The sequence below is a fragment of the Chiloscyllium plagiosum genome, chromosome 16 (assembly GCF_004010195.1).
Source record: "Chiloscyllium plagiosum isolate BGI_BamShark_2017 chromosome 16, ASM401019v2, whole genome shotgun sequence".
Lineage (NCBI taxonomy): Eukaryota > Metazoa > Chordata > Chondrichthyes > Orectolobiformes > Hemiscylliidae > Chiloscyllium > Chiloscyllium plagiosum.
The window spans coordinates 14,212,767-14,240,730 of record NC_057725.1 but is presented as its reverse complement, the minus strand read 5'-3'; the positions used below and the strand labels follow the sequence as shown (position 1 = coordinate 14,240,730).

Here is a 27,964-nt window from a genome sequence, read left to right as displayed (position 1 = left end):
CCCAAAGTTTAAACAAAGTTCTTTTGGGTGACATGCAAGGACAATCAGGCAGTAATTATGCTTCAAGTATTGAGTGTAGATCAGTAGCTGATGTATTGATTTGCCTTTGGCAGTAGACAAATGAACACACAATGTTCTTCAAATGAACCTTGTGTGCGTATAATATTTGCAGGCACAAAAAAATTCCCAGATAATAGATTTTAAAAGATAGAGAAGAATGGTTTTAAAAGGTAATCTCACCTTAAGTTAATAAAGTGTGAGACGACCCACTAACCCATTTTTCATTAATCCTTAGCACCATATTGTAGGTGGGACACAGGGAACCTCATGACGAGAACAAACTTACATTGGGTTTGGAGGGATAACATGCAGCAGTAAAATTGTCCAATCCGGAGAGAAGCAGAACTCATGGTGTATTTGTGGTGCACTGGAAATGACTGTTTGCTCACAAAGGCCATGTTAATGTGTTATTCTTACAGCATGTCTTCTCAGCAATTTCTGACCCATTGTATTTTTCAGGTGTTTGATGAAATGCCAGTTTAAGTATGCATTTTCTCTTTAAGAGTAACACATTTTTAATTGGCTTAGAACAATGGAACACAAGTTTGATCCAAACCTAGGCTTTCAAATGGCTTAACACAAGTGTAAAGAATTTGCAGGGAAAAGGACTGGTTCAGAGCATGATTCCACTGTTAGTGGCCCTTGGGCACTGTAGTCTGCAGACGCACAATGAAATCAAAATGATGAGAGACACTGGTTTTAAATTTCAACTTCTCGAGAAATTCCTCTGTAATATGACATCAATTTGAGATGTATATTTGATATTCTGTCAGATCTTGCCTCTGATCATGCCTATAAGTACATCAGGGAGTACTGAGTTATTGCCCAACTTATGTTTATAAACAATAATCACTTGATCTTGGGCTGGTGATAATAAAAACCCTCACTGTGTTTGAAAGATAAATGGATTCTATGCTCTGGCAGACAATCATATGCGTTTCTTCAGTCTTCTGTAAGCATGCCTGATAAACATTCAAATGACACAAGATCCTTTGTGTAACATGAAATATGTAATAAATTGCATGTAACATTCATGAATGCATTTTTCTCTCCAAAATTGCTCTCCAAAAGTAAACTGTTGTAAAATTTTCTGTCAAAATCGGGGTTATCTTAATTTTATTAGTTACAAGAGTGATGCAAGTTGTGTGGTATATACGTACAGGTGCACAATCCTTTATCCGAAATGCTCAGTTTTCAGAATTCAGAAATTTTTGAATTTCAGAATAAGTGATGTGAAATTTTAAAAAGTCTTACTGGAGGAACATGCTCACTAAGTAAAACAGGCCTTGAGGTAGAATTGAGGCCTGCCAGTGCTGGGCCACGCTCCCCCCACACTGCGTCTGAGTGACATGCATCAAATGGGTGTTGACTTGGGTTAACTGTTTGCATGTCAAGCAACTTTGTTAATGAGAAAAATACTTCACAAAAAAACCTTTGGATTTTGGCGCTTTTCGAATTTCAGGATTTACCTGTATAAATATTATTTTTCTTAGAGTTTATATTTTAAACTAGTGGCATGTGGGTGTTGGCTAAATTTATGAAGGATTTAGAAATTAACTAGGTCAGTTTTTCTGGAACTGTAATTTTAAACCAGTATGAGTCAGAGAAGAGATGATTACATGGCCCCCTGGCGTATTATTGGAAGCTTGTTTATATTGTGGAGGTTTATGACAGGACAGAGAAAACATTGGAAGATATATTGCATTTGGAATAATCAAAGATTGATTTTAGCTTAGAAAAGTCCAGATGATGTAAAGTTGGGCAGTTCAAAGGATATATGACTGAAACCAGATGCAAGTACAGTTATTCCTAGAAAAAGGAGATTGTTCACAGCAGTTAAAACTAAAGGTTACCTTAGTAAAAAAAGAGTGTAGTTGTGAAAATTCCAGATCAGGAGAGTTTAATTAGAAATTCGCATTGGTTTTTCAAAACTGAGAGAGTCTAAGATCTTAAATGAATGAGGAATGAGAAATTTCTGTAGCTTTTGAGCAACTGTAAACTGATTTTGTTGTGACGTGTTTTTTGAAATCTTTCAAACTGTGTTACATTTAGATAAACTGTAAGAAATAGGAACAGGAGTAGCTATTTTGCCCTTCGAGCCTGCTGGCCATTCAACAGTATCACAGCTGATCCAACATTCGATACATTCACTTTACTGTCCTTTCTCCATAATCCTTGATTCCCCTACCAATCAAGCATCTGTTTGTTTCAGCCTTAAATATACACAAGGCTCCATAGCTCTCTGTAGCAAAGAGTTCCAAAGACTCTCAAATTTCCGAGAAAAGAAATTCCTCCTCATCTCAGTCTTAAATTAACACTCCTTTATTCTGAGACTATGCTCTCTGTTCCTAGATTGGGTCTAGCTTTAGTTGCCTTCTTTTATTTTTCCTTTTTTTTTGTGTAATAAACTTCTGTTTTATTGTTTAAACCCAAGTCTGCAACCTTGTGTATTTATGTCTCAGTAAGAGAGCACCACATTACGTTAAAATTAAAATATGATCTATCAAGCCAGATTTCATTATGGGATCTGACTTGTCCAATCCTTCAGGATCATAGCAAAGAGGATGAGTAGTAGTATAGAGGTCCAGATTGATTCTCTCGGGTATGTGTTTCAATTTTACATTCAATCAAATCTGGAATTGAAAAGGTGATCATGAAACTATCATCAGTGTAAAAAAAAACTGGTTTACTAATGTCCTGTAAGGAAGTAACCCTGCTATCCTTACACTCTTGGCCCACATGTGACTCCAGACACCCAACAATGAGGTTGATTTTTAACTGCCATTTGAAATAGCCGAGGAAACCACTGTATTCAGAACAGGACAATAAATATTGGTCTCATCAGCAATACCTAATCTCATTAAAGAATAAAGACAATAAGACCATAAGACTTGGCAGTGGAAGCAAGGCCATTCAGCCCATCAAGTCCATTCCACCATTTAATCATGGCTGATGGGCATTTTAATTCCACATACCCACACTCTCCCCATAGCCCTTAATTCCTTGAGAGATCAGGAATTTATCAATCTCTGCCTTGAAGACATCCATTGTCCTGGCCTCCGCTGCGCTCCGTGGCAATAAAGAAAAAGAAGCCACTGAATTGACCAGTAGAAACTTCAGAAAACAAGATATTTCTTGACCTTTGGCAGACAGACATTTTTCACCTATTGGGAAAGAGGAAGCTAAGAGCGTCTGGTTCATCCATTGGCTATGCCAATAAGCAGACAACTTATTTCCCCCTGACCCACAAGTCATTGTATTGCTCTTCAGTTAGGTCTTCTGCTGTGCAGAAATCTTTCTGCAATGGGATAACAACATTTCACAATTTCTCAAACTGTTACGGTGCTCTTAGCTTACACAATTTTATTATGTAATTTAGCTGGTTCCCCAGCTATAGCACTGATTCTCTGTGGGATGTAAGCATCTTTGACAATAGACAATAGGTGCAGGAGTAGGCCATTCGGCCCTTCGAGCCAGCACCACCATTCATTATGATCATGGCTGATCATTCACAATCAGTATCCTGTTCCTGTCTTTTCCCCATAATCCTTGATTCGACTATCTTTAAGAGCTCTATCCATCTCCTTCTTTAAAGTATCCAGAGACTTGGCCTCCACTGCCTTCTGAGGCAGAGCATTCCATATATCCATCACTCTCTGGGTGAAGAAATTTCTCCTCAACTCTGTTCTAAATGGCCTACTCCTTATTTTTAAACTGTGTCTTCTGGTTCGGGACTCCCATCAGTGGAAACATGCTTCCTGCCTCCAGAGTGTTCAATCCTTTAATAACCTTATACGTCTCAATCAGATACCCTCTCATCCTTCTAAACTCAAGTGTATACAAGTCCAGTCGTTCCAATCTTTCAACATATGATAGTCCCGCCATTCCAGGAATTGACCTCGTGGACCCACGCTGCACTCCCTCAATAGCCAGAATGTCCTTCCTCAAATCTGGAGACCAAAACTGCACACAATGTACAGCTGCAGAAGAACCTCTTTGTTTCTATACTCAATCCCTCTTGTTATGAAGGGCAGCATGTCATTAGCTTTCTTCACTGCCTGCTGTACCTGCATGCTTGCTTTCATTGACTGATGCACCGTGATCTCATTGTACTTCCTCTTTACCCAACCTGACTACATTTAGGTAGTAATCTGCCTTCCTGTTCTTGCCACCAAAGTGGACAACTACACATTTATCCACACTAAACTGCATCCGCCCACGCACCTAGCCTGTCCAGGTCACCCTGTATTCTCATAACATCCTCCTCACATTTCACCCTGCCACCCAGCTTTGTGTCATCAGCAAATTTGCTAATAGTACTTTTAATACCTTCATCTATATCATTACTGTATATTATAAACAGCTGAGGTTCCAGCACCAAGCTTTGTGGTACCCCACTGCCATTCTGAAAAGGACCCATTTATCACTACTCTTTGCTTCCTGTCAGCCAGCCAATTTTCAGTCCAACTCGGTATTTGCCCCCAATAACATGTTCCCTAATTTTGCTCACTAATCTCCTATCTGGGACTTTATTAAAGGCTTTCTTAAAGTTCAGGTACACTACATCCACTGGCTTACCCTTGTGCACCTTCACAATTATGTCCTCAAAAAATTCCAGAAGATTAGTCAAGCATGATTTCCCTTTTGTAAGTCCATGCTGGCTCTGACCTATCCTGTTACTGCTATCCAAATAAGTTGTAATTTCATCTTTTGTAATTGACTCCATCATCTTTCCCACCAATGATGTCAGGCTAATCGGTCTATAATTCCCTGTTTTCTCTCTCCCTACTTTCTTGAAAATGATTTGGAGATGCCGGTGTTGGACTGGAATGGACAAAGTTAAAAATCACACAACACCAGGTTATAGACCAACAGGTTTAATTGGAAGCACTAGCTTTCAGAGTGCCGCTCCGAAACAACCTCCTGATGAAGGAGCAGCGCTCCGAAAGCTAGTGCGTCCAATTAAACCTGTTGGACTATAACCTGGTGTTGTGTGATTTTTAACTTTCTTGAAAGGTGGGACATTAGCCACGCTTCAATCTGCAGGAACGTATCCTGAATCTATAGAATATTGGAAAACAATTACCAATGTGTCCACGATTTCTAGAGCCACCTCTTTAAGTACCCTGGGATGCAGACCATCAGGTCCCGGGGACTTATCAGCCTTCAGACCTAACAGTCTATCTAACACCATTTCCTGCCTTATATAAATTCCCTTCAGTTCATCCATTACCCTAGGTCCTTCAGCCACTATTACACTTGGGAGATTGCTTGTGTCTTCCCCAGTGAAGACAGATCCAAAGTAGCTATTTAACTCTTCTGCCAAGGCCGATATTTGTTGCTCATCCCTAATTGCCACAAATGCTGGGCCATTTCAGAGGCAGTTAACAGTTAACCACATTGTTGTGGATCTGAAGTCATATGTAGGCCAGACAGACCAGGCTAAGAACTTTCATTCTTAATAGGCATTAGTGAATTGAGTTTTTATACAAACAAACATAGTTTCATGGCACCGTCTCTGAGACTAAGATTTCAATTCCAGATTAATTTATAAATTTCATTTAAATTCTACCATGGTGCGATTTGAACACAGATTCTCAGGGCATTAGCCTGATTCTCTGGACAACACTGGTAATAGTGTTGCAGCTTTCTCCAGTTTTCCTCTACTCAAACAATATCCTGTTCTACTGTTCCTCCTTCCAAAATGAACAACTTCACATTTCCCACTTCATAATCCATTTGCCAACTTTTTGCCCACTTGCTTCACCCAACTTGTTGGGTATGAGTGAGGCAAGTTAAGGGCTCAGTTTAGTAGTTTTACACAGGGATTAGACTATGTATTTAATAATCCAACTTCTCCTGAGTTGCTTAACTGCAGTTCAACCTTCCAAATTCTCTAATTTTAATAGATATTTTTGGAAGGTTCCCGGCTTGGCAGAATTGCCCATCGGCGTCTTCAATTTTTTTGGCAAATTCTTTGGAGTCTGTTATGTCGGGAATTTCACAGGGTCCCAATTCACAACACCAGTCTGTATTGCAGAAAAGATTCTCTGGGGTTCCAAAAATTCCTTCTTAAGTAAACAAGCCATTTGTCAAAATGTCTCAGTTTCTTACAGCAACCCAGAGTACTGATGGTGTGGTGAAGAATGATAGTTCTGGGAACTCTGTTGTGTTTTTACAGCATTGGCTGATCTGAACCATCTTCTCAAGGGAAATTAAAGATGGGCAATAAATTTTTGCCTAGCTGGCAATGCCCACATCCTGTGAACAAATAATTCTTAAAAAGTGATTCAATTCCTGTAAAGGGAATTGCATAAATGAAACTGGATTTGGTTCACTCTTATCATTCCCTGTTGCTGGCAAACAGAGCATGGTTCAAGCTTGGTTTGACGAGTATCCCTTTCCCAATAAGAGGGAAGGAATGCATAACATAATTATGGCTTCTGCTGTATAAATGCTAAAGATAAGTTACAGAGTCATGACAAATTCCACAAGGCCTAACATTGTCTTGGAATCTGAAACATTTTAGTATGGAAGTGAAAGAAATGCAAACTTCAGGCGAATTTAAAAGCTGAGGGCCAATAACGTGCTAATTCAGAAAATTCATGTAAAAGAAAAGCAGGAGTTGTGATGAACCAATATTTGTTGGATTGCATACACCATGGTACCATCCTAACCTTCAATGGCTCAGCTCTAGTGGCATCATCATTCATGTGCATTACATTGAAGTCCTATCTTTCATCAGGATAAAGATAAAAGGGTATGTCTGTCTTAACCCCAACAACTTCTCCTGCGACTTTGACTTTAAAATTAAAAGGTTTTAAATGGACAAACCTCTAGCACTCTTGCTGGAGCAAGATTTGGATTTGATGCTAAATTCAGATCTCAGTTATTTACTAGACTTGTTCTGCCAGAGGAATCAATGCTGTAGCCACGCATTCCTAGTAACAGGACATGAGTTGTTGCTTCATATATTTCCAATATTTATAAGTTCTGATGCAAGGTTACAGAACTGAAATGTGAACTTTGTTTCTCTCTTCAAGGATGCTGCCTGACCTGTAAGTATTTCCAGAATTTTCTTCATTTATTTTATCAGTTGGAGCAGAGACTGTGGAAAAAAGCCTGAGCTACTAAGAAGAACAAATCGTTGTAGCTGCTCCCAGGAGTTTTAAAGTCATCTTTAAAAATGCTTTCTCCAAACCATCACTACAGGATGTAACTTGTCTCAAAGCATTTCCGTGATCTGACCAAGATCAGACTAGGTTAGCAGTATGACATTCCCAGAGCTGGCTATTTCAGTCCTTAATTAAAACATGATACACATACAGGCACTCACAGATATTTTGAACAGACGTGTTAGGTTAGTGAGGCATCAGTAACACTTGGCAGTGACTTAGTCATGTCAGTGAATAAACAGGGTGTGTGACCTGGCAACAGATTGTGTATCAGTAATCCACAAAAAACAGCTGCTGTGGTGACTTCAGTGTAAAGTCGTTTGCGATTGCGAGAATATTTGTAAAAAGAAAACATTGAGAAAAAAAATACCATCAAGCTTGTTTCTTTCAGAACTCTGAAAGGGTTTTTTGATTATAGACTTCCTTAATTTGCAGGAATATTGGCCAAAAGGTGGTTTGCACGGTCTGTCAGTATGAACTAAGGGCAGACAACAATCATTCCTGTTCAATGAGTAGATCCGAGATACACCTGACATTGGGCATCAGTCCTGATTTATATGGGATGGGCAAGGACGCAAACATTTGCAAGAAATGTGGGCCCTATCTTTTAACTATACTTGTTTGCAGACTAAATATATTTTAAATTTTACATAAGAACATAAGAAATAGGAGCAGGAGTCGGCCATCTACCACTTGAGCCTGCTCCACCATTTGATCTTTTCACAGCCTCAGTTCCACTTACTAACCCACTCATCATAACCCTTAATTCTTTTACTGTTCAAAAATCTGTCTTCTTTTGCCTTAAAAACATTCAACTAGGTAGCCTCAACTGCTTCACTGGGCAGGGAATTCCACAGATTCACAACCCTTCAGGTGAAGAAGTTCCTCCTCAATTCAGTCCTAAATCTGGTCCCCCTTATTTTGCGGCTATGTCCCTTATTCTAGTTTCACCTGCCAGTGGAAACAACCTGCCTGCTTCTATCTTATCTATTCCTTTCATAATTTTATATGTTTCTGTAAAATCCCCCCATCATTCTTCTAAATTCCAATGAATATAGTCCCAGTCTACTCAGTCTCTCCTCATAAGGCAACCCTCTCAACTCCAGAATCAACCCTTCCATTAAGGAATTAGGTCATAGCGTTCTGGCCTTACTTAAAGCATATTTGAAAGAGGTAGTAATACACAGCATCAGGTTGATTAACAGAAGAAAATGTCTAAGAAAATCATTCAAGTGTCATAAACAGTGAAGATGGCAATTTCCCTTCCCGTCACAGGTAAACAAAGGCAGAACTGGAGATGGCAGAAGTACTTTGGTGATAAATGAGTTGTGTAGCTTATTTCAGGATTTAAAGTGATGCCAAAGTCGTGAACAGTCTAGGGACCAATATGAATATGGTCAGTTTCAAATGGTAATGAGGGAGAGGTGTAGAGTTTGTTGGCATTTGGCGTTTACAACAGTGATTGTCTCACCCACATATCCTATGCAGTTATGGACAAATAGTGACAAAGTGGCATTATTGCTGGATTGAAAACTGGTCTCAGTAATAGTTTTCAGACATTATCTGTGTCATTTAGGAAAGGGAAATTTGCTATTCTTACATGGTCTGGCCTATATGTGACTTCAGGTCTTCAACAATGCAGTGGTCCCATTCAGTGCAGGAATATTTGAGACTTCGGCGTCATTCATTCCTTGCCAGATAGATTCGACCAGCAAGGAGTTCATCAATGAAATTAGTATATATACATAGCACAGGCTCAGATTATAGAAAAGTAGCAGGCAAATTTATACACAGTAAACTCCTACAATCACCAATGTGATAATAGATTTGTATTGTGTGATCTTAATCAAGAAATAAATGTGAGCCAGGACATTGGAGATAGATCACCTTATTGATGATTCAATTGATTCTTTCATCCCCCCAACACTGATTATTCTCTCCAGAGACCTCAAGACTGTAGCTCACTTTTTTTTTATCAGCAGTAGCTCCACTGTTTCTTGTTATATTCAGGGTTAGCTTAGATTAGGATCAGTTTAGAAAATCTGGTCAGCATGGACGAGTTGGACAAAAGGGTATGTTTCCGTGCTGTATAACTCTATGACTTTATGTTAGCTGCCTGTTTAAAATGCAGCTTTTCCTGCAATTAAAACCTTAAAATCTTCTGCAGTGCAAATTGTCCTTGTGGCAACAAAGCATCCGGTGTATCAAACAGGTGTCACAGCAGTTCTGTTTAAGTAATCGCTCCAAAACATTGCATAAGAATTAAACCCTGGACACTTTCAGAGACAGACGGCTGTTTGTGGAATCCTGGCCAGATGCAATCTTTAAGTCGGGTAATAGTCAAGTTGGGTTGTGAGGCTTAACTTGCTTTCTTAGGGATCATATATTGGTTGCTACGTGAAATAAAGTTTAAATCACTGTTTCAGTATTTGAACGTGAGATTTCTTAATAAGTAGCTTAATTAAAGGTAGCTTGTGGTGATTTACTCACAATAACCTGCTCTCCTTGAAAGAATGCTGTGGGATTGTTTATATCCATTTGAGCAGCTGGGCCTCCAAAAGCCGGTACTTTGGAAAGTGCAACCCTCACTCAGCACTACATTGGAGCATCAACCTTGATTTTGTTTTTTATTCATTCATGGGATGATGACAGCATTTATTGGCAATCCCAAATTGCTGTTGAGAAGGTGGTAGTGAGCTACCTTCATAAACAGTAATCCACATGGTGTGAGGAAACCCACAGCACTGTTAGGAAGGAAGTTCCATGACAATGACCAGTGGCATTGAATGAATGACGACACAGTTCCAAACCTGGATAGTGAATGGCGTGTAGCGGAACTTGCAGGTGGTCCTGTCAGTGGGAAGGGACATAGCCAAGAATAGTGCTTGACTCAGTTTTGAGACACCTCACCCAATTTTAGCATAGGCCCTCATATGTTAGTTAGGAGGACTTTGCAGGGTGGATAGCAAAGTAGTTGCAGTTTCCAGTGCCTAGGTCAGTGTCAGGTGCTTCATTCAGTTTAAGTTAGTGATTCTCGAGTTCTGAAGAGGGACTTGAACCCAGAACTTTGGTATTCTGAGACAAGTGTGCTAATTTGAAACCTCCTGACAGATTGTGAAAGGAATGAAGTTGAAAGATTTTCACACCTTAATTCTATGTTCAATTGTAGAAAATCAACCAAAACGCCAAGCCCATCAGCAAATCTGTTCCAAACCATCAACTTCCACTTTTAACTGGAGTGTTTCAAACCTGAGTGATGTTACAACTCACTTGGAAATCAAAATGGTACATCCATGGATTTCCCACGCTTCCTGCAACTCACCAATGAGAAAGGTAATAACGAGACAGAAAATAAACTACTGGGACAAACTCATGAAGAAAATATAAAAAAGTACTACAACAAGAACTTTTTAAATAAAAATATGAAAGGAAGAGTGAGGTCAATGGTAACAGGCACTGTGACTGAATCTGGGAAGATAATTATGGGGAACAAGGAGTTAAAAAAGATATTTTGCATCAGTCTTTGAAAGATACTTTGAATATTCCAATAATACTAAAGAATATGTGGGAGGAATTATGTGTCATTACCATCCCTAGAAAAGTAATATTAGACAAACGAATGGGGCTAAAGGCAGATAAGTTCCCTGGCCCTGATGGCTTGCATCCTAGGATCCTAAAAGAAATAGCTACAGACAGGTGCATTAGTTGTAATTTTGCAAAATTCCTTGGACTCTGGAGAAGCACCAGAGGATTGGAAAACTGACAATGTGACACCTCTACTCAAAAGGATAGAGAAGAAAATGCAGGTACCTATAGACCGATTAGCCTAACATCTATTATTGGAATATATTATTAAGGAAGTAAAGCAGCACATTTGGAAAATTATAATCTAATCTAGCAGAGCCAGCATAATTTCATGAAAGGGAAATTGTGACTAATTTATTCAGGTTTCTTCAGAGTGGATAGATGGGAACCAGTAGATGTGTTGTATTTGGACTTCCAGAAGGTGTTTAACAAGGTACCTCACAAAAGGTTAAGTCATAAGATAACAACCCATGGTTTTAGAAGTAGTGTACTGGCTAATGCGCCATTCAGTGAACATGTGATATCAATGGCCATCACTTAGCAAAGTAGTGCAAAAGAATAAAATGTTTGTGCTTTAACTGAACAACAAAAACTGCACGTTTCTTCAGACATCCATGTGCATACATTAATGCTTTCCCATTCCTTTACCTTTCTCTTCTATGTGTGCAACCTGGAATTCCCTCCCTAAGGGCATTGTGGGTTAACCTACAACAGATGGGCTGCAGCAGTTCAAGAAGGCAACTCACTACCACCTTCTCAAAGGGCAACTAAGAATAGGCAATAAATGCTGGCCAGCCAGCGATGCCCACATTGAACAAATGAATACATTTTAAGAAACCCTGTAGATTCAGTCAGCCATGAGGGATGGCGATCAACCACAATGCGGTATTCAGGGCCAAGGCCTTGCAAACACCAGTGTGCCCAGGCAGGTTTTAACCCAGTGCATGTGAAAGCATGCCTAGCCAGTCCTGGAGAAGCCCAGCTTGGAGTATCTGTAGGCCCATTGCTCAAGAAAGGACTGTAATGTTTCACATTTTAACTTTATTTCTTCAATTCTCTACTTTTATGCTAAGAAGACTGTCATGCTAATTTATTTCTTTATTTTTCGACTTCCATAACTAAGATTTTGTAGCTAGGCACTTTGCACTTAAAGTGGCGCTGTGCGTGGTGACATTGTACACTTTTCACTATACTCTTGTACTCTGTACTTAAGTACACATGCCAACAATAAAAAATTTAAATCTGAAAGATTCAACTACAGCAACAGCAGGTGGCTCAAAACCCTGCTTTGTGAGCTCTTAGCTGATACTCTCTGGGCTTTGGAACCCTTAATAGCCAAGCCAAAGACAATTCCACCTCCACCTGTCCATTGGAAGGCAAGGTATCTAGTTGACTACTAGGTCTGAAGGGAAAGTGTGTGAGAAGTGATAACACTCAGAGTCGAATACCCTACTCCACCTTCCAACTGGTCATTTTTCCTCTCAATCTCACAGTTGCATTTCACCGTCATCATCTTGATCGACAGCACTATGGTGCAGATCAATGCAGCACGGTAAGGTGAAGGCTATCTGTAATTATGTTTAAAGTAATCACCCAGATTATGATCACGGTTACAGCATCTACTTTACATGGAACTTGCCACACTATCTGTGAAAAAGTGCATCATCCCAAAGCCCTGAAACACCAAATTATTCATGCTGGAGATAATTATCTCTTGCCAGCGGACCTTCATGTGAACAACAACAGTGGCTAGGAACTTTGACAAGAACAAATTCCCCAGTGCCTGTTCACCACTTACAAGTAAAAGTCAGGACTGTGATGGACTACTCTCCACTTGCCTGGATGAGTGCAGCTCCAAAAACACTCAAGAGCATTGATACCAACCACAAAAAGTAGTTGCTTGGTTGGGGTCCCGTTCATCACCTTCAATAATCACTCCCTCCCACACAGTGGCAGCAGCTTGCAGCATCTAGAATATACATGAAAGTAACTCATCAAGGCTCCTTCAACTGCACCTTTCATGATCTGTACTACCTAAAAGGACAAGAGCAACAGATGCATGGTGTCACCAGCATCTGCAAGTTCCCCTCCAAATTACACACCATCCTGAATTGGAACCATGTTGCTGTCCATTCCCTGTCACTGAGTTAAAGTCCTGCAACTCCCTTTCTAACAGTGCTGTAAGGGTACCTAGACCCCATAGAATTCAGTGGGACACCACCACCACCTCAAACAGCAATTAGGAATGGCCAATAAATGTTCAAATCCTGTGAATGGATTTTTAAGAAAACCGCAAGGTTGTTCCTCCAATTGCAAGACCAGTATTTCTCTCTGACTGCTCACTAACCCCCAGCACGAGGTGTAACTGAAGTGCAGCACAAACTATTGGCTCTCTGGAATCCATTATCGTATGTTCACTTCTGGAGTTTCCTACCCCAACTCCACAAAACTCTATCTTCAGATCTGTCTGTTAAATACTGGAACTGGGAACACATTAGTGAGATTTTATCATGCTAAGTGTTATGCCAACCCGTAACTAAAATACTACTCAGCTCACTGAATTAAAAAAACCCCAGCAATTTCAGTGCGCTTTCTTCCAATTTGTCAACCAATACTGGAAAGCCTCACTCCTGCCCTCAATGTATCCCAAAACCTCATTATTTACAGTGAACATCAAAAATGTTAGATGATTCTTCAACCTAGAGTTTATATCCTCTCCTGTGTCACACATTTATAAAAGTTTATTTTTTTTAAAACTTGCAATAAATTACCAGGTTGGATACTTGTTTCGATGTTGTGATGTTTGTGCTGTGGGACTGTCTGACTATTTTTCAGCAAAGCGATATTCCATAAACTGTGGCAAAAAAATTAGGATAACAAAGGAGTGGCAAATAAGATAACCATGTTAAATGAACCAGGGAACATTCACCCGCAAGCTTTTGATTAAATTCAGGAAAAGACAAGTCAACTCTAATTGGTCAAGGTATTCTCCATGGTAGCACCTCAACCAATCAGTACACATGCCAATTAATCAGCACCCATTTCCTATCCAGTATAAATTGCTGTTCTCTTTGAAATGTGCCCTTGCTTCTGTCCTGATGAGTACGAGACAAAGAGCTCGATGGTCTGTCATTTTTTGCAGCAGTATTTAAAACTCACTCATTCCAGACTATGAATCTAAAAAATATCCTTATCTAATTGATTTAAATCTGCATTTTATGACTGAATAGAATAATTCATCTTAATATGTTATTTAATTTTGCCATTAAACATTATGCTAGTAGGAATACAGCTCTTAAATGCAATTGTAAAACCATAATGATATGGTTTGTAGTTAGCACTTTTATATATCCAGTGCCAAATTTTGGGATATGACTGCCTGTGGTCTGTTGGAAAAGGTTGCTATCCAGCAATGTTTAAATCTTTTTGTACCTGCTTTAGTTTATTTGCTTTAGCTTCAATGACAGCATGATAACGGCTGTTGGTTATGAATTATGAAAGTGTATTCTCCAATGCGGGGTGCAGCATTATGCAGAGATGTTTGAAGAATTTAGCTTTATTGGGAACAGATCAAAAGTAGCAATCAATATCAGAAGAAAAAACTAATAGGTCAAAACAAAGATTCTTCTCTGCAATCCAGCGATGAAGGATTTCCCAAATCTGATTTCACTCATTTCTGTCCAGCTACAGCAGGAGACTCAGGCTTCTCATCCAGGTTCCACACCTCCATTTCTGGTGTCTCCTGATCAATCTCCTAGGATTGATCATTAATCTCTTTCTATTCATCATTTACATGTTGTTCTTCAACAACATCATTAGAAAAAAAGTAACATTAGTTTTAACACCAATTCTGAAAACCTCCATAGCCCTGCCTCACCACCACAGCTTCTGATCCCTCCAATATCTCCAAATAGTCAGACTGGTTGTCTGAGCCACAGTGCTAGATTAGCCGAAATTTCACCCAATTAAATTCTGGATGTTTGAGTGTACTTCATGACATTTTCTCTTATAGTCATGCAAATAGCTGAAAGATAGTATGCAGCATATGCTCCAATTTTCAAATATTCCATTGCCAATTGGTAAGGAACCCACTGGGAGTGTTATTTCAGAAGGTTTTCGCTAATTTGTTCCCAGACCTCCAATTATCTTCACTGAGATGCCCCAAAGCAGGTAACTTCTCATTTGTTTTCTTCTGTGGTCTTTGATTGAAGGTTGCCTTAGGCAATATCCTGAATTCATCATCTGGGCAACGGGTAATGCTCCACTGTTTTAAGGATAGACTGTCACTGCATTACAATCATTTTCTAGCTTACCCCCAGATCAAAAATCATTCTAATGATCAAATAGTCCACGTTCAATAAAATTTTCCAAGTGTACAGTATTTAACACCTGCCTTCGTGAAAATATTCACATGGAAATGAAAGTCCCATACTACAGCATTAGAAAATCTCAAGCATGTACTAACATTGTAATGTGCAGTGCTGCAGTAATGAAACAATGTCTGGCTGTGTAAATTGATAATCACAAACTTGTTCTCCTCTGTCTCTTTCTGCTTGTGAATTAAACATGAAGTTGGATCATTTCACAACAGATTACATGTACAAAACAGCTTTCAGTGGCTGGCAAGATAGTCTTTAATATATAACTCCAATTCCACAAGTACAAATTGAAGCAAGTTTGCAGAAACAAAGCAAGAACAGTTGCATCAGTTTAACAAACTGATTTTTGCATGATCATCAGCAGCAAAACACTATTACAAGAAATAAAAATGTCTACTCTCTCTTTGCACAATTTGATCAATCCTTGATTTGGAGAAGGCAACATAGCTGGGATTTGTTAAATAAGAAGAAAAACTACTTGCCTTGCTGCTTTGAGGACATGATCCATTGGAAAATCGTGACAAATAAGCTGCAGCAAAGAATGGTATTCGTTCACTGTCAACAGGTCTGAAATAAAATAATTTCAAATTATAAACAGTCATTGCAGGATAAATCTAGAATAGATGGTTGTTTATAACATGAACACGATTGCATGGGTCTACAACAAGTGTTATGATTGGCATTGATTAAATTGATAGAATATTAGTTACTTACCATTAATTTAGCCAGGAGTTAACACTGTTCATGTTTAAACATGTTTGGAACTTGTCTTGTGAACCAGGTTATTAACAGATAATTGCTAGATATTAACACAATTCTTGATAGCGAGGTTCAAGTCTACTCAACTAAATTAGTCAAAAGACTGGCAGCAACTTCAATGTTTTAAGCATTTCATTGATCATAAATCAATAGATTCTGAGGAAGGGTGACTGGACCCGAAACGTTAACTTTGATTTCGCTTCACAGGTGCTGATAGACCTGCTGAGCTTTTCCACAACTTCCATTTTGGTTTGCAGAACAGTGATTTTTCTCAGTCATGCAAAACTGCATTTTGGCAAAGAATGCCCTTGGCCAGCCATCTCAAAAGAATCATCAGTGACCTTTCCTCCTCAAGAAAGCCAGACATGGCCACTTGGCTAAAGAAGGCACAGGCCCAACTTTCACTCCTGAGTTGGTTGTGTGGATTTGGGAAAGTTCCTGCCTTCAAAACCAAACTTGCAATTAAGTGCCTGGAATATTCAGATTTCCATTCCGGTGGGCACTAATAGGACTCAGGTAGAGCCCGGAGCAGATACAGAGATTGTTGGATGCTGAGGCAGGCTGTTGGAACAGCTCATCTCTGGGACTTTGTCTTGTTTAAAATAAAGATAATGAAATAAAAAAGTAACCCTAACCCCTCACAAATTCATTCACCCCATTCATGCCACCTCACACCATCTCACCAAGTCCCATGGTCTCTCAGGCACTCCATGAATTGAATTGAATTAGCTTCATTGTCATTTGCACTCAAATGAGTGCAATGAAATGTTTGTAGTGTCACCATTTACAGTGCCATCTTAGGTACAAGATACCTCGGTACAGATGCTTAAAAATTTGGTTTAAAGTGGAGAAAAAATTAAAACCCAGCATATGAATAGAAAGGGAAAATATTTTTAAAGTACTCAATTTACAGTCCTTCCATCCCAGTCTATGGCCTCCAGACCACAATGGGCTTCAAAACTTGAGGCCTCACCTCCAGTCAACAAAGGGCCTTGCCTCCCCATGCCGGTCTTTGGTCCGAGAGTCGCCTGCCTATGATGGCCTCTGGTCCGGGACTCACCTCTCGCGACAGCCCCTCTAACTTATGTCCCTCTCTCCATGTCAAATGTGCTTTATAGTCCTTTGCCAACTTAGTGCCAACTCACACACATGACCCCATATTGATCGTAAGCTCTTAATTGTCCCATGCCAAAGTGTGCTAACTCATGCTGACCCATCCACCCTTCATGTTAAATCACCCATGGGTTAACTAAGGTCAGATGAATAAAGTGATGTTAAAATATCTATTGCAGATTTCAGCATAGTTTTAGAAGAAACACTCTAATTCATTACTTTTAGATGATTTCAAGTTCTTAAACCCTTATGTCATCATAAATATTTGGGTTAACTGCCCAAATCAAAGGCAACTGCATTGCTTTCAACCACTTGGAGCTGTCAATCAAACTGTGATAACAATAAGTTGTGGAAGTAGTCAAGCAGCACAAATCCTTATGTTAACTAACAGTGAAATAGCAAGCACAGATATTTTTTCAACTGTACTCTGGAGTATTTCGAAGAAAAACACATGATGATTTAAATTACTTGACAGCTTAACTATTCCACTAAGCGTATCCATTTCTATGCACACTCATGTCCATGCTGAACAATCCGATAGGAGTGCCTGACATCTTTCAAACACCAGTTCAGATTTCAAAAAGGAACCCCATACCTATCCCAAAGGTATCTTACTCTCCATGAGAAGTACTTTACCTCTCCGAATAACTTAATCCTTAAATGTTGAAACTCCATGAATCATGTTTTGGAAGTCCAGCAATGAAAATTGCTTCTATAGAAATGCAGCAATATCTGTGAATCACAGATGAGTAAAGTATGACTTGCCCTTGCTCCCTAGCCCAATCCCTGCAACGATGGTGGATGTTATGTTGGAGGCTGAGACTTCCAGAATCATGAATCTGTAAAAATTCTGATCGCAATGCTCAGTACAGTTCGCAAATCCTCAAATATTGAAGCAGTCTGTATCCATATGCAGTAAACCTTTGTACAACATTTACACTTGGACTGATAAGTAGCAGATATTAGTCATGCCATTCAGTTCCCAGGCAATGGCCATCTCCAACAAAAGCAAATTGATAATCTCTTGATATTCAATGGCATTATCATCACTGAATACTGGGGATTCGCACTGACCAGAAACTTAATTAGATCCAGGTTTTTTAATACTGTGGCTGTAAGTAGAAGCAGATACAATAGTAATGTTTAAGAGGCATATTAACACATCAAGAATTAGCAAAGAATAGAGGGATAGGGACCTCATCGAGCAAAGAGGTTTTTAATTTAGAAAGGCCACAGGTTTGGTAGGTGGAAGGGCCTGTTCCTGGCCTGAACTGTTCTTTGTTCTCGTTTTTTTTTTGTAAGAGCAGATCAGAGGTTGGAACCTTTGGAGCAATTAATTCAGCTCCTAACTCCCCAAATTCAGCTCCTAACTCCTCGAATTGCCTGGATGAGTGCAAGTCTGAGAAGCTTGATACTATCCAGTACAAAGCAGTCCACTTGATCAGCACTCCATCCACCATGTTCAGCATACACTCCCTCTGTCCCAATGCATTGTAACAACGTGTACTATCTACACAATGCACCCTTGCCATTCACCAAAGCTCCTTAGGTATCACTTTCCGAAATTACAAATTCTACCATCTAGAAGAACAAGGACAGTTGACCCATGGGAACAGCACCATCTTCATGTTCCCCTCTAAGGAGCACACCATCCTGGCTTAGTGCTATACTCTCATTCCTTCACTGTGATTGGGTCCAATCTCAGGATCTTCGTTCTTAACAGTGTTGTGGATGTACCCACAGGACACTAACAGTGGTTCAAAAATGTGAATCACTACTGACCTCTCAGTGGCATTCAGTGGGAGAGCAATAAATAGTAACTTTGTCAGCGATGCCTACATCACAAAGACAATGTTTAAAAAAAACACCCATTCTCCTGTGATGTCTAAGAAAAAACAAGTTGGGAAGGAGGTTATCATTCAAGTAGCTCGAGACAGGAAACTTTCTACTTTGGCAAAACGACCCGAGTAAAACGTTCCATGAGGGGAGCCCACCAACCCTGGCAGCCCAAGGCAGATGACCAGGAAAGCAAGGGACTGATATAGCATTATGATTAGAAGTTCTGCCTCAGCTCTCTTGGTTTTTGTCCCAGGTGTTTTAGAAGATTTTAGGCCCTATACCCTCCTTCTTCATTCAAGCCCTCTGGCCCTTTATACCATCAAACCAATCCAGAGCCACTAACCGAATATCTACCATGGGTAGACTTCAGCAGCTGTTCAGTCCCTCAGACTGACTTTTAACCACTTCTTTGTCTGTCCAACTTGTTTTCTGTCTGTCTTTGGGCTCTTTCTCCTCCCTCCTCTCACCCTATCTTCTGTATAAAAACTACCGTCAGTTTTGAAGATGGGTCACTGGATCCGAAATGTTAATTCTGATTTGTTGGCACAGATACTGCCAGACCTGCAGACATTTTCCAGCAATTTCTGAATCAGTTTCAGATTTCTAACATCCACAGTTCTTTTGGTTTTTTTTGTACAGCGTTTTTAAAGATCTGTGGAGCTTTAGTATTTCTGTGAAAATCCAGCCCATTGTCTCTGGAAGCTAGTGGTTTACAATAATGTTTGGTTTTTATTACCAGGTTGATAGGTGTGTAGAAATTCGTGCAACTTGTTGAAGAACAGAGTAACTTGTTAGGTTACTTCGTAGGAAGTGTTGGTGTGGGAGTATAGTCACAAATGAACATCTGGATAGGAATAATGTGATCAAGGATAGTCAGCATGGTTTTGTGAAGGGCAGGTCGTGCCTCACAAACCTTATTGAATTCTTTGAGAAGGTGACTAAGGAGATGGACGAGGGGCAAGTGGTAGATGTGGTGTATATGGATTTTAGTAAGGCGTTTGATAAGGTTCCCCATGGTAGGCTACTTCAAAAAATCCGGAGGTATGGCATTGAGGGTGAGTTGGAGGTTTGGATTAGGAATTGGCTGGCTGGAAGAAGACAGAAGGTAGTAGTTGATGGCAAAGTTTCTTCATGGAGTGCCGTCACTAGCGGTGTTCCACAAGGATCTGTTTTGGGACCATTGCTGTTTGTCATTTTTATAAATGACCTGGAAGAGGGGTCATTTATGGAAGAAGGATGTGGCAGGTTACAGCAGGATATAGAGGATCTTGGTGTCTATGTACACAAATCTTTGAAAGTTGCCACCCAGGTAAATAGTGCGGTGAAGAAGGCATATGGCGTACTGGCTTTTATTGGTAGAGGAATTGAGTTCTGGAGTACTGAGGTCATGTTGCAGTTGTATAAGACTCTGGTGCGGTCGCATCTGGAGTATTGTGTGCAGTTTTGGTCGCCATACTATAGGAAGGATGTGGTGGCACTGGAACGGGTGCAGAGGAGGTTTACCGGGATGTTGCCTGGTATGGTAGGAAGATTGTGTGAGGAAAGGCTGAGGCACTTGGGGTTGTTTTCATTGGAGAAAAGAAGGTTTAGGGGTGACTTGATAGAGGTGTACAAGATGATTAGGGGTTTAGATAAGGTCGACAGTGAGAATCTTTTTCCATGTATGGAGTCAGCTATTACGAGGGGGCATAGCTTTAAATTAAGGGGTGGTAGGTATAGGACAGATGTTAGGGGTAGGTTCTTTACTCAGCGAGTCGTGAGTTGATGGAATGCCCTGCCAGTAGCAGTGGTGGACTCTCCCTCTTTATGGGCATTTAAGCGGGCATTGGATAGGCATATGGAGAATAGTGAGCTCGTGTAGGTTAGGTGGGCTTGGATCGGCGTAACATCGAGGGCCAAAGGGCCTGTACTGCGCTGTATTCTTCTATGTTCTATGTTCTATGAGACTGGGTAAGAATGGCAGGTTTGGAGTGATAAACAGATCTTCCTTTTGCTCATCCAAGTTCGCTTATACTTCAGTCTTTCTGTCACTGGTGTGGTGAAAATTAAAATAATCCAGTAAGCTGAAAGAAAGAATAAGCAAATCCTTTGGAAGACTGCAGTGAAGAGAACAGGATGTCTGCTGAAGACCATTAATCCTGAACGGACAGCAGTAAAATTTCTGTTTCAAAATCATTAATTTTTTGCATCTGGAAGAAAGCAGTCTTCAAAGTTGTTCAAAAGCATAAAAATTACAAATGATAGGTTCTTTAATCTTCAGTCAAAATTCCTGAGACATTAAATTACGCTGTTCCATGAGGGTTTTACTTCTTAACTACAGTATTGAAATTCCGTATCAAACTACGCAATAATCTCTCAGACATCTGGTAATAAGCACAAACTTGTAATTAAAAGATACAAGAAATCCACAGGTCCTACATCAGCACAATGAGCCAATATTTCCAACTTCTGCATCTTGCCTTTAAACATAAATATGTACTAAAAAGATATTTGCAATAAAAACTCTAACACAGCAAATCTAAGTAAATTATTCCACTTTAGTTTGGATGAGAACCATAATCTGAATTTTTTAATTAGATTTTTAATTAACAAGTTAACTGAGAGCATCTCCTCTATTTACTACACTACTTCGGCCACCTGCAACAAAATACAATGACATGAACTAAAGGGTTGAACTATAACATTACTAAAAGGAGACATGAAGTCAAACTTTTCATCTTGTGCTCATCAGGACTGAAGTGAAAGAAAACCATGGGTTCGCATTTCATTATGGTGGATGATGACCATGTAACCATTGTCAATTCTTGTTAAAAACCCATCTAGAGCACGAACATCCTTTAGGTAAGGAAATATGCCATTTTTGCTCAAAAACTGCATGAATTCATGTAAGACTCCCTTATCTCACTTTTTAGATTAGAATAGTCTAAACATTATGGCACAGACAGGGAACACAGGGGGCTAACACCTTCAACATATTGTCTAGCTAACACCAATTGTTACAGTTAACCTGAGAATGCAACTTTTAAAAAAACATTTTGTGATTTATACATGAAAGAAGTGAAACTATCATGGTATTTGAACAGATGAAAGACTCAACAAACAATCAATGTATTTTTCAATGTATAATTTCAGTTACATCACACTGTAAACTTTTGCTATAAATTCTGTGTCTTACAATTGTGTCCTCCACAACCACCTGATGAAGGAGCAGCGCTCTGAAAGCTAGTGCTTCCAATTAAAACTGTTGGACTATAACCTGGTGTTGTGTGATTTTTAACGGGAGTTCAGGTACACTGTGGTAACTGGTTTCAAATAATGTGACATTAAAAATCTTAAATGACCACAGGAAAGTTCAAACATTGTCTTAACACTGAGACTCACAAATAGCACTGATTAGTGCAGTGATGCAATCACATCAGCGAGGTACAACTCATAGAGTATGGGTTCCCTGATTGGAGCTGTTAATTTGGTCCAATCAGGGAGCCCTGGCTAACAGATATAAATAAACATGTAGCCGGAAGGGCCATGGGTGGGCCGAAGCTGAAAGGGGCGGGCTGCCTTAGAGTGGCTGGAAGGTGGGAGGGATAGGTGGCTTGATGGGTTGCTGGGGGGGTGGGGGGGATCTGTATTCTATGCACTGTTTCTTATCTAATTGGGCTGTCTTGTATGTATTTGTCACTGCTTTGTTATTGATGAATGAAAGTGGGATTTGAGGATTGTCCTCATTTCCCTGAAAACTGGTTGAACGGTGGGGTTTGGGTTTGGCTTTGCTACTCCTCTCTCTTGTAAATTGCTGTTTCTCTGTATACAGCTGTTAATGTTAATTGTTTGTAAACTGTACTGTTTAATAAAATAAAAAAAGGATAAAAAATATAGACATGTCAGACAGCCTGTTCACTCTGAGAGCTGGCTTTGAGGGAGCTGGATCAGCGTTAAGGATTCTGTAAATAAAGGTGACTTGATGATGGGATTCTGGCCTCTGTGGAGTTATTTCAATTAGCTCATAGTGTCACAGCTTCTAAATCTCTGTAGTTGTGTCTTTAATGCTGCTCATTATACCTTGCTTTCAGGACAATTTATACACAATGCTCAGTAATTCCAGCAATTTCTACTGACTGAGCAATTGTGTTATTTTCTTATGAATTACTGCTCTAAATATTCCATTACATAAAATACAGAAGAATAAATACCAGACAAATCAAGGTTTTTGATGGCATTTATAACTCATGAGAGCAAAGCTTCATCCAGATATTCCAACCACTGGATCCAGAAATTTGACCGAAGGTTTGAAGGCCCTCCCTGTGATTGATACCTAGTGAATTTTATATGGGTGTTTAGTCTGTTTTCATCCATTTTCATGCAGATATTTTCATCCTTTCTCCCCTACAGAGTTTCGCCAGTTTTTGATTCAGATCTCCAGCTGTTCGTTGTTTCATTCATACAGATGTTTCTTGTTCATAACACATTAGAACTTTAAAGAGCTACCGTTGAGTAGAAAACTTTGGTCACGATACACAGAGGGGAATGAGAGTAGACACTGAGTGTTACTGGAGAGGGTTTTATAAGTAAGGAGTTAGACAGAAATATGGAGGGGTTTGGAGAGGAATTGAAAAGAGATATGGATTGAGGACTGTGCTATAAATGTGGAGTGAATTAAAGGAGACGGGCAGGATGCCTGAGTCAGTGGGCCAATGGAAATGGGAGAGTATCAAAAAGACAAAAATATAAGGAGTAAGAGCAAGTTTAGAGCATTTAGACCATTGAGCTGAGAATAGGAGACTGAATGTAGTCACTGAAGATTTAAACCATCAAGCCTGGAATAGGAGACTGGATGTAGTCATTGAAGCTTTTCTCTAGGTCAACACAAACCCAAACTTACATGCATTTGAAATTAAATCAGTAAAGTTCTGAGAATGCTCCGTAGATGAGGCTGCAAATGTGGAGAGAAAAACAGAGTTAATATTTTAGGTCAATGACCTTGCTATGTTACTCAGTCTTATTAAGTGCTGAGGAAGCAGGGTGGTGTTGGTGTTCAGTGTGCAATATTTCAGAAGGAAACTAAAATGAGAGTCTGAGGTGCACTGATAACTGGAGGAGATTTGATATATAAAACATACTTAAAGTTTAGAGTATTGATAGAATAGAGCAGGATGGCACACTTCTTATCCCTGTTGTTTCAAGTCATGGTCACTGAATCGATGTTGGAACAGAAACTGGGTTCCAATCTTCAAGCTAATATTGAGTTCTTTTATTCACAGAATTTCACAGAGTTCTTTAACTTACAGTTCTGAATGAGCAGTTCTACACCCAACTGCCTTTCATGGTTATACAGAGCACCAAAGAATGATAAGGTGACCATGCAACCCAATATGCCTGTGCTGGACCTCCAAACGATTGAGGCCCAAATCTTCGTTCATAAATCTTTTATGAACTTCAATATGCCGGTCCCATCTCTCCCAATCTTCTCCACTTTCAAGTGAACAATTCTACATTCCACAACTCCGTTTTGACAGAGCGGCAAGGAGAGAAAGTGAGGTGAAGCGAGGGCTGCCGCGAAGGGTAAGTTTTCCCACTTAAAAAGGGTCTTACCTCGGGAGTCAGGCCTCCATTTTGACAGAGCGGCGAGGAGAGAGGGTGAGGTGAAGCAAGGGCTGCCGGGAAGGTATGGGCTTAATTTATATTTGGGCAGGGGACTTCAGAGCATGTGCCTCTTGCTTGATGTGGGAGCTTAGGAACGTGTCTGACGTCCCTGATTCTTACACTTGCAAGAAGTGTGTCCAGCTGCAGCTGTTGTTTGACCACATGATGGCTCTGGAACTGCAGATGGACTCACTGTGGAGCATCCGCAATGCTGAGGAGGTCGTGGATAGCATGTTTAGTGAATTGGTCACACCGCAGGTTAGAATTACTGAGGGAGACAGTGAATGGGTGACTAAAAGACAGAAAAAGAGTAGGAAGGCAGTGTAGGTGTCCCCTGTGGTCATCTCTGTCCAAAACAGGTATACCGTTTTGGATACTGTTAGGGGAGATGGCTCACCAGGAGAGGGCAGCAGTTGTCAAGATCATGGCACCGTGGCAGGCACTGCTGTTCAGAAGGGCGGGAATAGGGCCATAGTCATAGGGGATTCTATTGTGAGGGGAGTAGATAAGCAGTTCTGTGACTGAAAACGGGACTCCCGGATGGTATGTTGCCTCCCAGGTGCTCAAGTCAGGGATGTCATCGCTCGGCTGCAGAACATTCTAAAAGGGGAGGGTGAACAGCCAGTTGTCGTGGTGCATATGGTTACCAACGATATAAGTAAAAAACAAGCTGAGGTCCTGAAAGCAGAATTCAGGGAGCTAGGAGAGAAGTTAAAGAGGAGGACCTCAAAGGTAGTGATCTCAGAATTATTACCAGTGTCACGTGCTAGCCAGTGTAGAAATGAAAAAATAGGCAGGATGAACATGTGGCTTGAGAGATGGTGTAGGAGGGAAGGGTTCAGATTTGTTGGACACTGGTACCGGTTCTGGAGAAGATGGGTCAAATACAAAATGGACGGTCTACATCTGAACCAGGCCGGAACCAATGTCGCTTGGGGGAGTTTTTGCTACTGCTGTTGGGGAGATTTTAAACTAATGCGGCAGGGGACTGAGAACCAGAAGAGAAAACAAGTAGGCAGCGAGGTGGAGACTGTAAGAATCATGAAGATAGCATTAATAAAGGGAAGAGTAGGCAGAGAGCAGATGAGCGCAAAAGAACTGGTGGCCTGAAATGCATCTGCTTTAATGAAAGGAGTATAGTGTGTAAGGCAGATGAACTTAGGGCTTGGATTGGTCCCTAGGAGCATGACGTTATTGCAATCACAGAGACTTGGTTGAAGGAAGAGCATGATAATTGACAACTAATTGCTCCAAGATATAGACACTTCAGATAGGACAAGGAGGGAAGTAAAAGGAGGTGGGGGGTGGAGTCGCATTGCTGGTTAGGGATGATATCATGGCTGTGCTAAAGGAGGACACTATGGAGGTCTTGGGTACTGAGTCATTACGGGTGGAGCTGAGAAATAAAAAGGGTGCAGTCACATTGCTGGGGCTGTATTACAGGCCTCCCAACAGTGAGCGTGAGGTAGAAGAACAAATAGGTAAATAGATTATGGAAAGATGTAGAGGCAATAGGGTAGTGGTGATGGGAGATTTTAATTTTCCCAACATTGACTGGGATACATTTCGTGTCAGAGGTCTGGATGGGATAGAATTTGTAAGAAGCGTCCAGGAGAGTTTTCTAGAGCAGTATGACAATAGTCCGACGAGGGAAGGGGCCATATTGGACCTGGTACTGGGGAATGAGCCAGGCCAGGTGGTGGAAGTTGAGGTGGGGAATGTCTTTGAGAACAGTGACCACAATTCTGTAAGTTTTAGAATACTTGTAGATAAAGAAGAGAGTGGTCCTAAGGGAAGAGTACTAAAGTGGGCCAAGGCCAATTATATCAAAATTAGGCAGGAGCTCAGAAATGTGGATTGTACACAGCCATTTGAAGGCAAGTCCACATTTGATATGTGTGAGGCTTTCAAAGATAGGTTAAAGATAGTGCAGGATAGGCATGTCCTGTTGAAGGCAAAGGATAGGAAGGGCAAGATTCGTGAACGTGGGTGACAGGAGAAATTGTACGACTAGCCATGAGGAAAAGGGAAGTGAACATAAGGTCCAGGCAGCTAAGAACAGAATGGGCCCTGGAGGAATATCAGAAGAGTAGGGCCAGTCTTAAACGAGAAATCAAGCAGGTTAAAAGGGGTAATGAAATAGCTTTAGTGAGCAGAATTAAGGAGAATCCCAAAGCTTATTATTCTTATATAAGAAGCAAGCAGGTAACTAGGGAAAGGATTGGTCCACTAAAGGATAATGAAGGAAGGCTGTGTGTCGAGCCTGAGAGAATGAGTGAGATTCTGAATGATTACTTTGCATCAGTGTTCACTGCGGAGAGGAATATGATGAATCTTGAGATTAGAGATAGAAGTTTGAATAGTCTGGATCATGTTGACAGAAGTAGGGAAGATGTGTTGGGTAGGCTAGAGGTTCCTGAAGAAGGGCTTATGCCCGAAACGTTGATTCTCCTGTTCCCTGGATGCTGCCTGACCTGCTGCGCTTTTCCAGCAACACATTTTCAGCTAGGCTAGAGGTTATTAAGGTGTACAAATCGCCAGGACCGGATGGGATCTATCCCAGGTTGCTGAGGGAGGCGAGAGAGGAAATAGCTGGGGCCCTGGCAGATATCTTTGTGGCATCCTTAAATACAGGTGAGGTCCCGGAGGACTGGAAGGTTGCTCATGTTGTTCCCTTGTACAAGAAGGGTAGTAGGGATATTCCAGGTAACTACAGACCAGTGAGCCTGATGTCAGTGGTGGGAAAGTTGCTGGAGAGGGTACTGAGGGATAGGATCTATTTATATTTAGAAAAGAATGGGCTTATCAGTGACAGACAATATGGTTTTGTGCGGGGTAGATGGTGCCTTACCAACTTAATAGAATTCTTCGAGGAAGTGACCAAGTTGATAGATGAAGGAAGGGTTGTTGATATCATATACATGGACTTTAGTAGGGTGTTTGATAAAGTTTCCCATAGTAGATTAATGTAGAAAGTGAAGTAACATGATGTGCAGGATGTTCTAGCTGGGTGGATAAAGAACTGGTTGAGCAACAGGATACAGAAAGTAGTAGTTGAAAGGAGTTTCTTGAAATGGAGCAAGGTGACCAGTGGTGTTGTTTGTGATATACATAAATGATCCGGAAGAAAGCACTGTTGGTATGATCACCAAGTTTGCAGATGACACAAAGATTGGTGGAGCAGCAGAAAGCATAAGGGACTGTCAAAGAATCCAGGAGGATATAGATAGACTGGAGAGTTGGGCAGAAAAGTGGCAGATGGCTTTCAATCCAGACAAATGCGAGGTGATGCATTTAGGCAAGTCTAATTCTTGAGCGAATTATATAATGAATGGAAGAGGCTTGGGAAAAATTGATGGGCAGAGAGATCTGGGAGTCCATTGTATCCTGAAGGTTGCTGCACAGGTGGATAGA

At 40.4% G+C, this 27,964-nt stretch overlaps 1 protein-coding gene across 3 annotated transcripts in view; it reads right to left on the bottom strand.

The window, feature by feature from the left end:
• c16h11orf49 (chromosome 16 C11orf49 homolog) overlaps positions 1-27,964 on the bottom strand; it is a 340,513-nt gene that overhangs the window by 103,719 nt on the left and 208,830 nt on the right. For all 3 annotated transcript variants that reach the window (XM_043705470.1, XM_043705472.1, XM_043705471.1), the window contains one exon: positions 15,682-15,766. In XM_043705470.1, the coding sequence (XP_043561405.1) occupies positions 15,682-15,766 (85 nt within the window). The remainder of the gene's footprint in view (positions 1-15,681; positions 15,767-27,964) is intronic.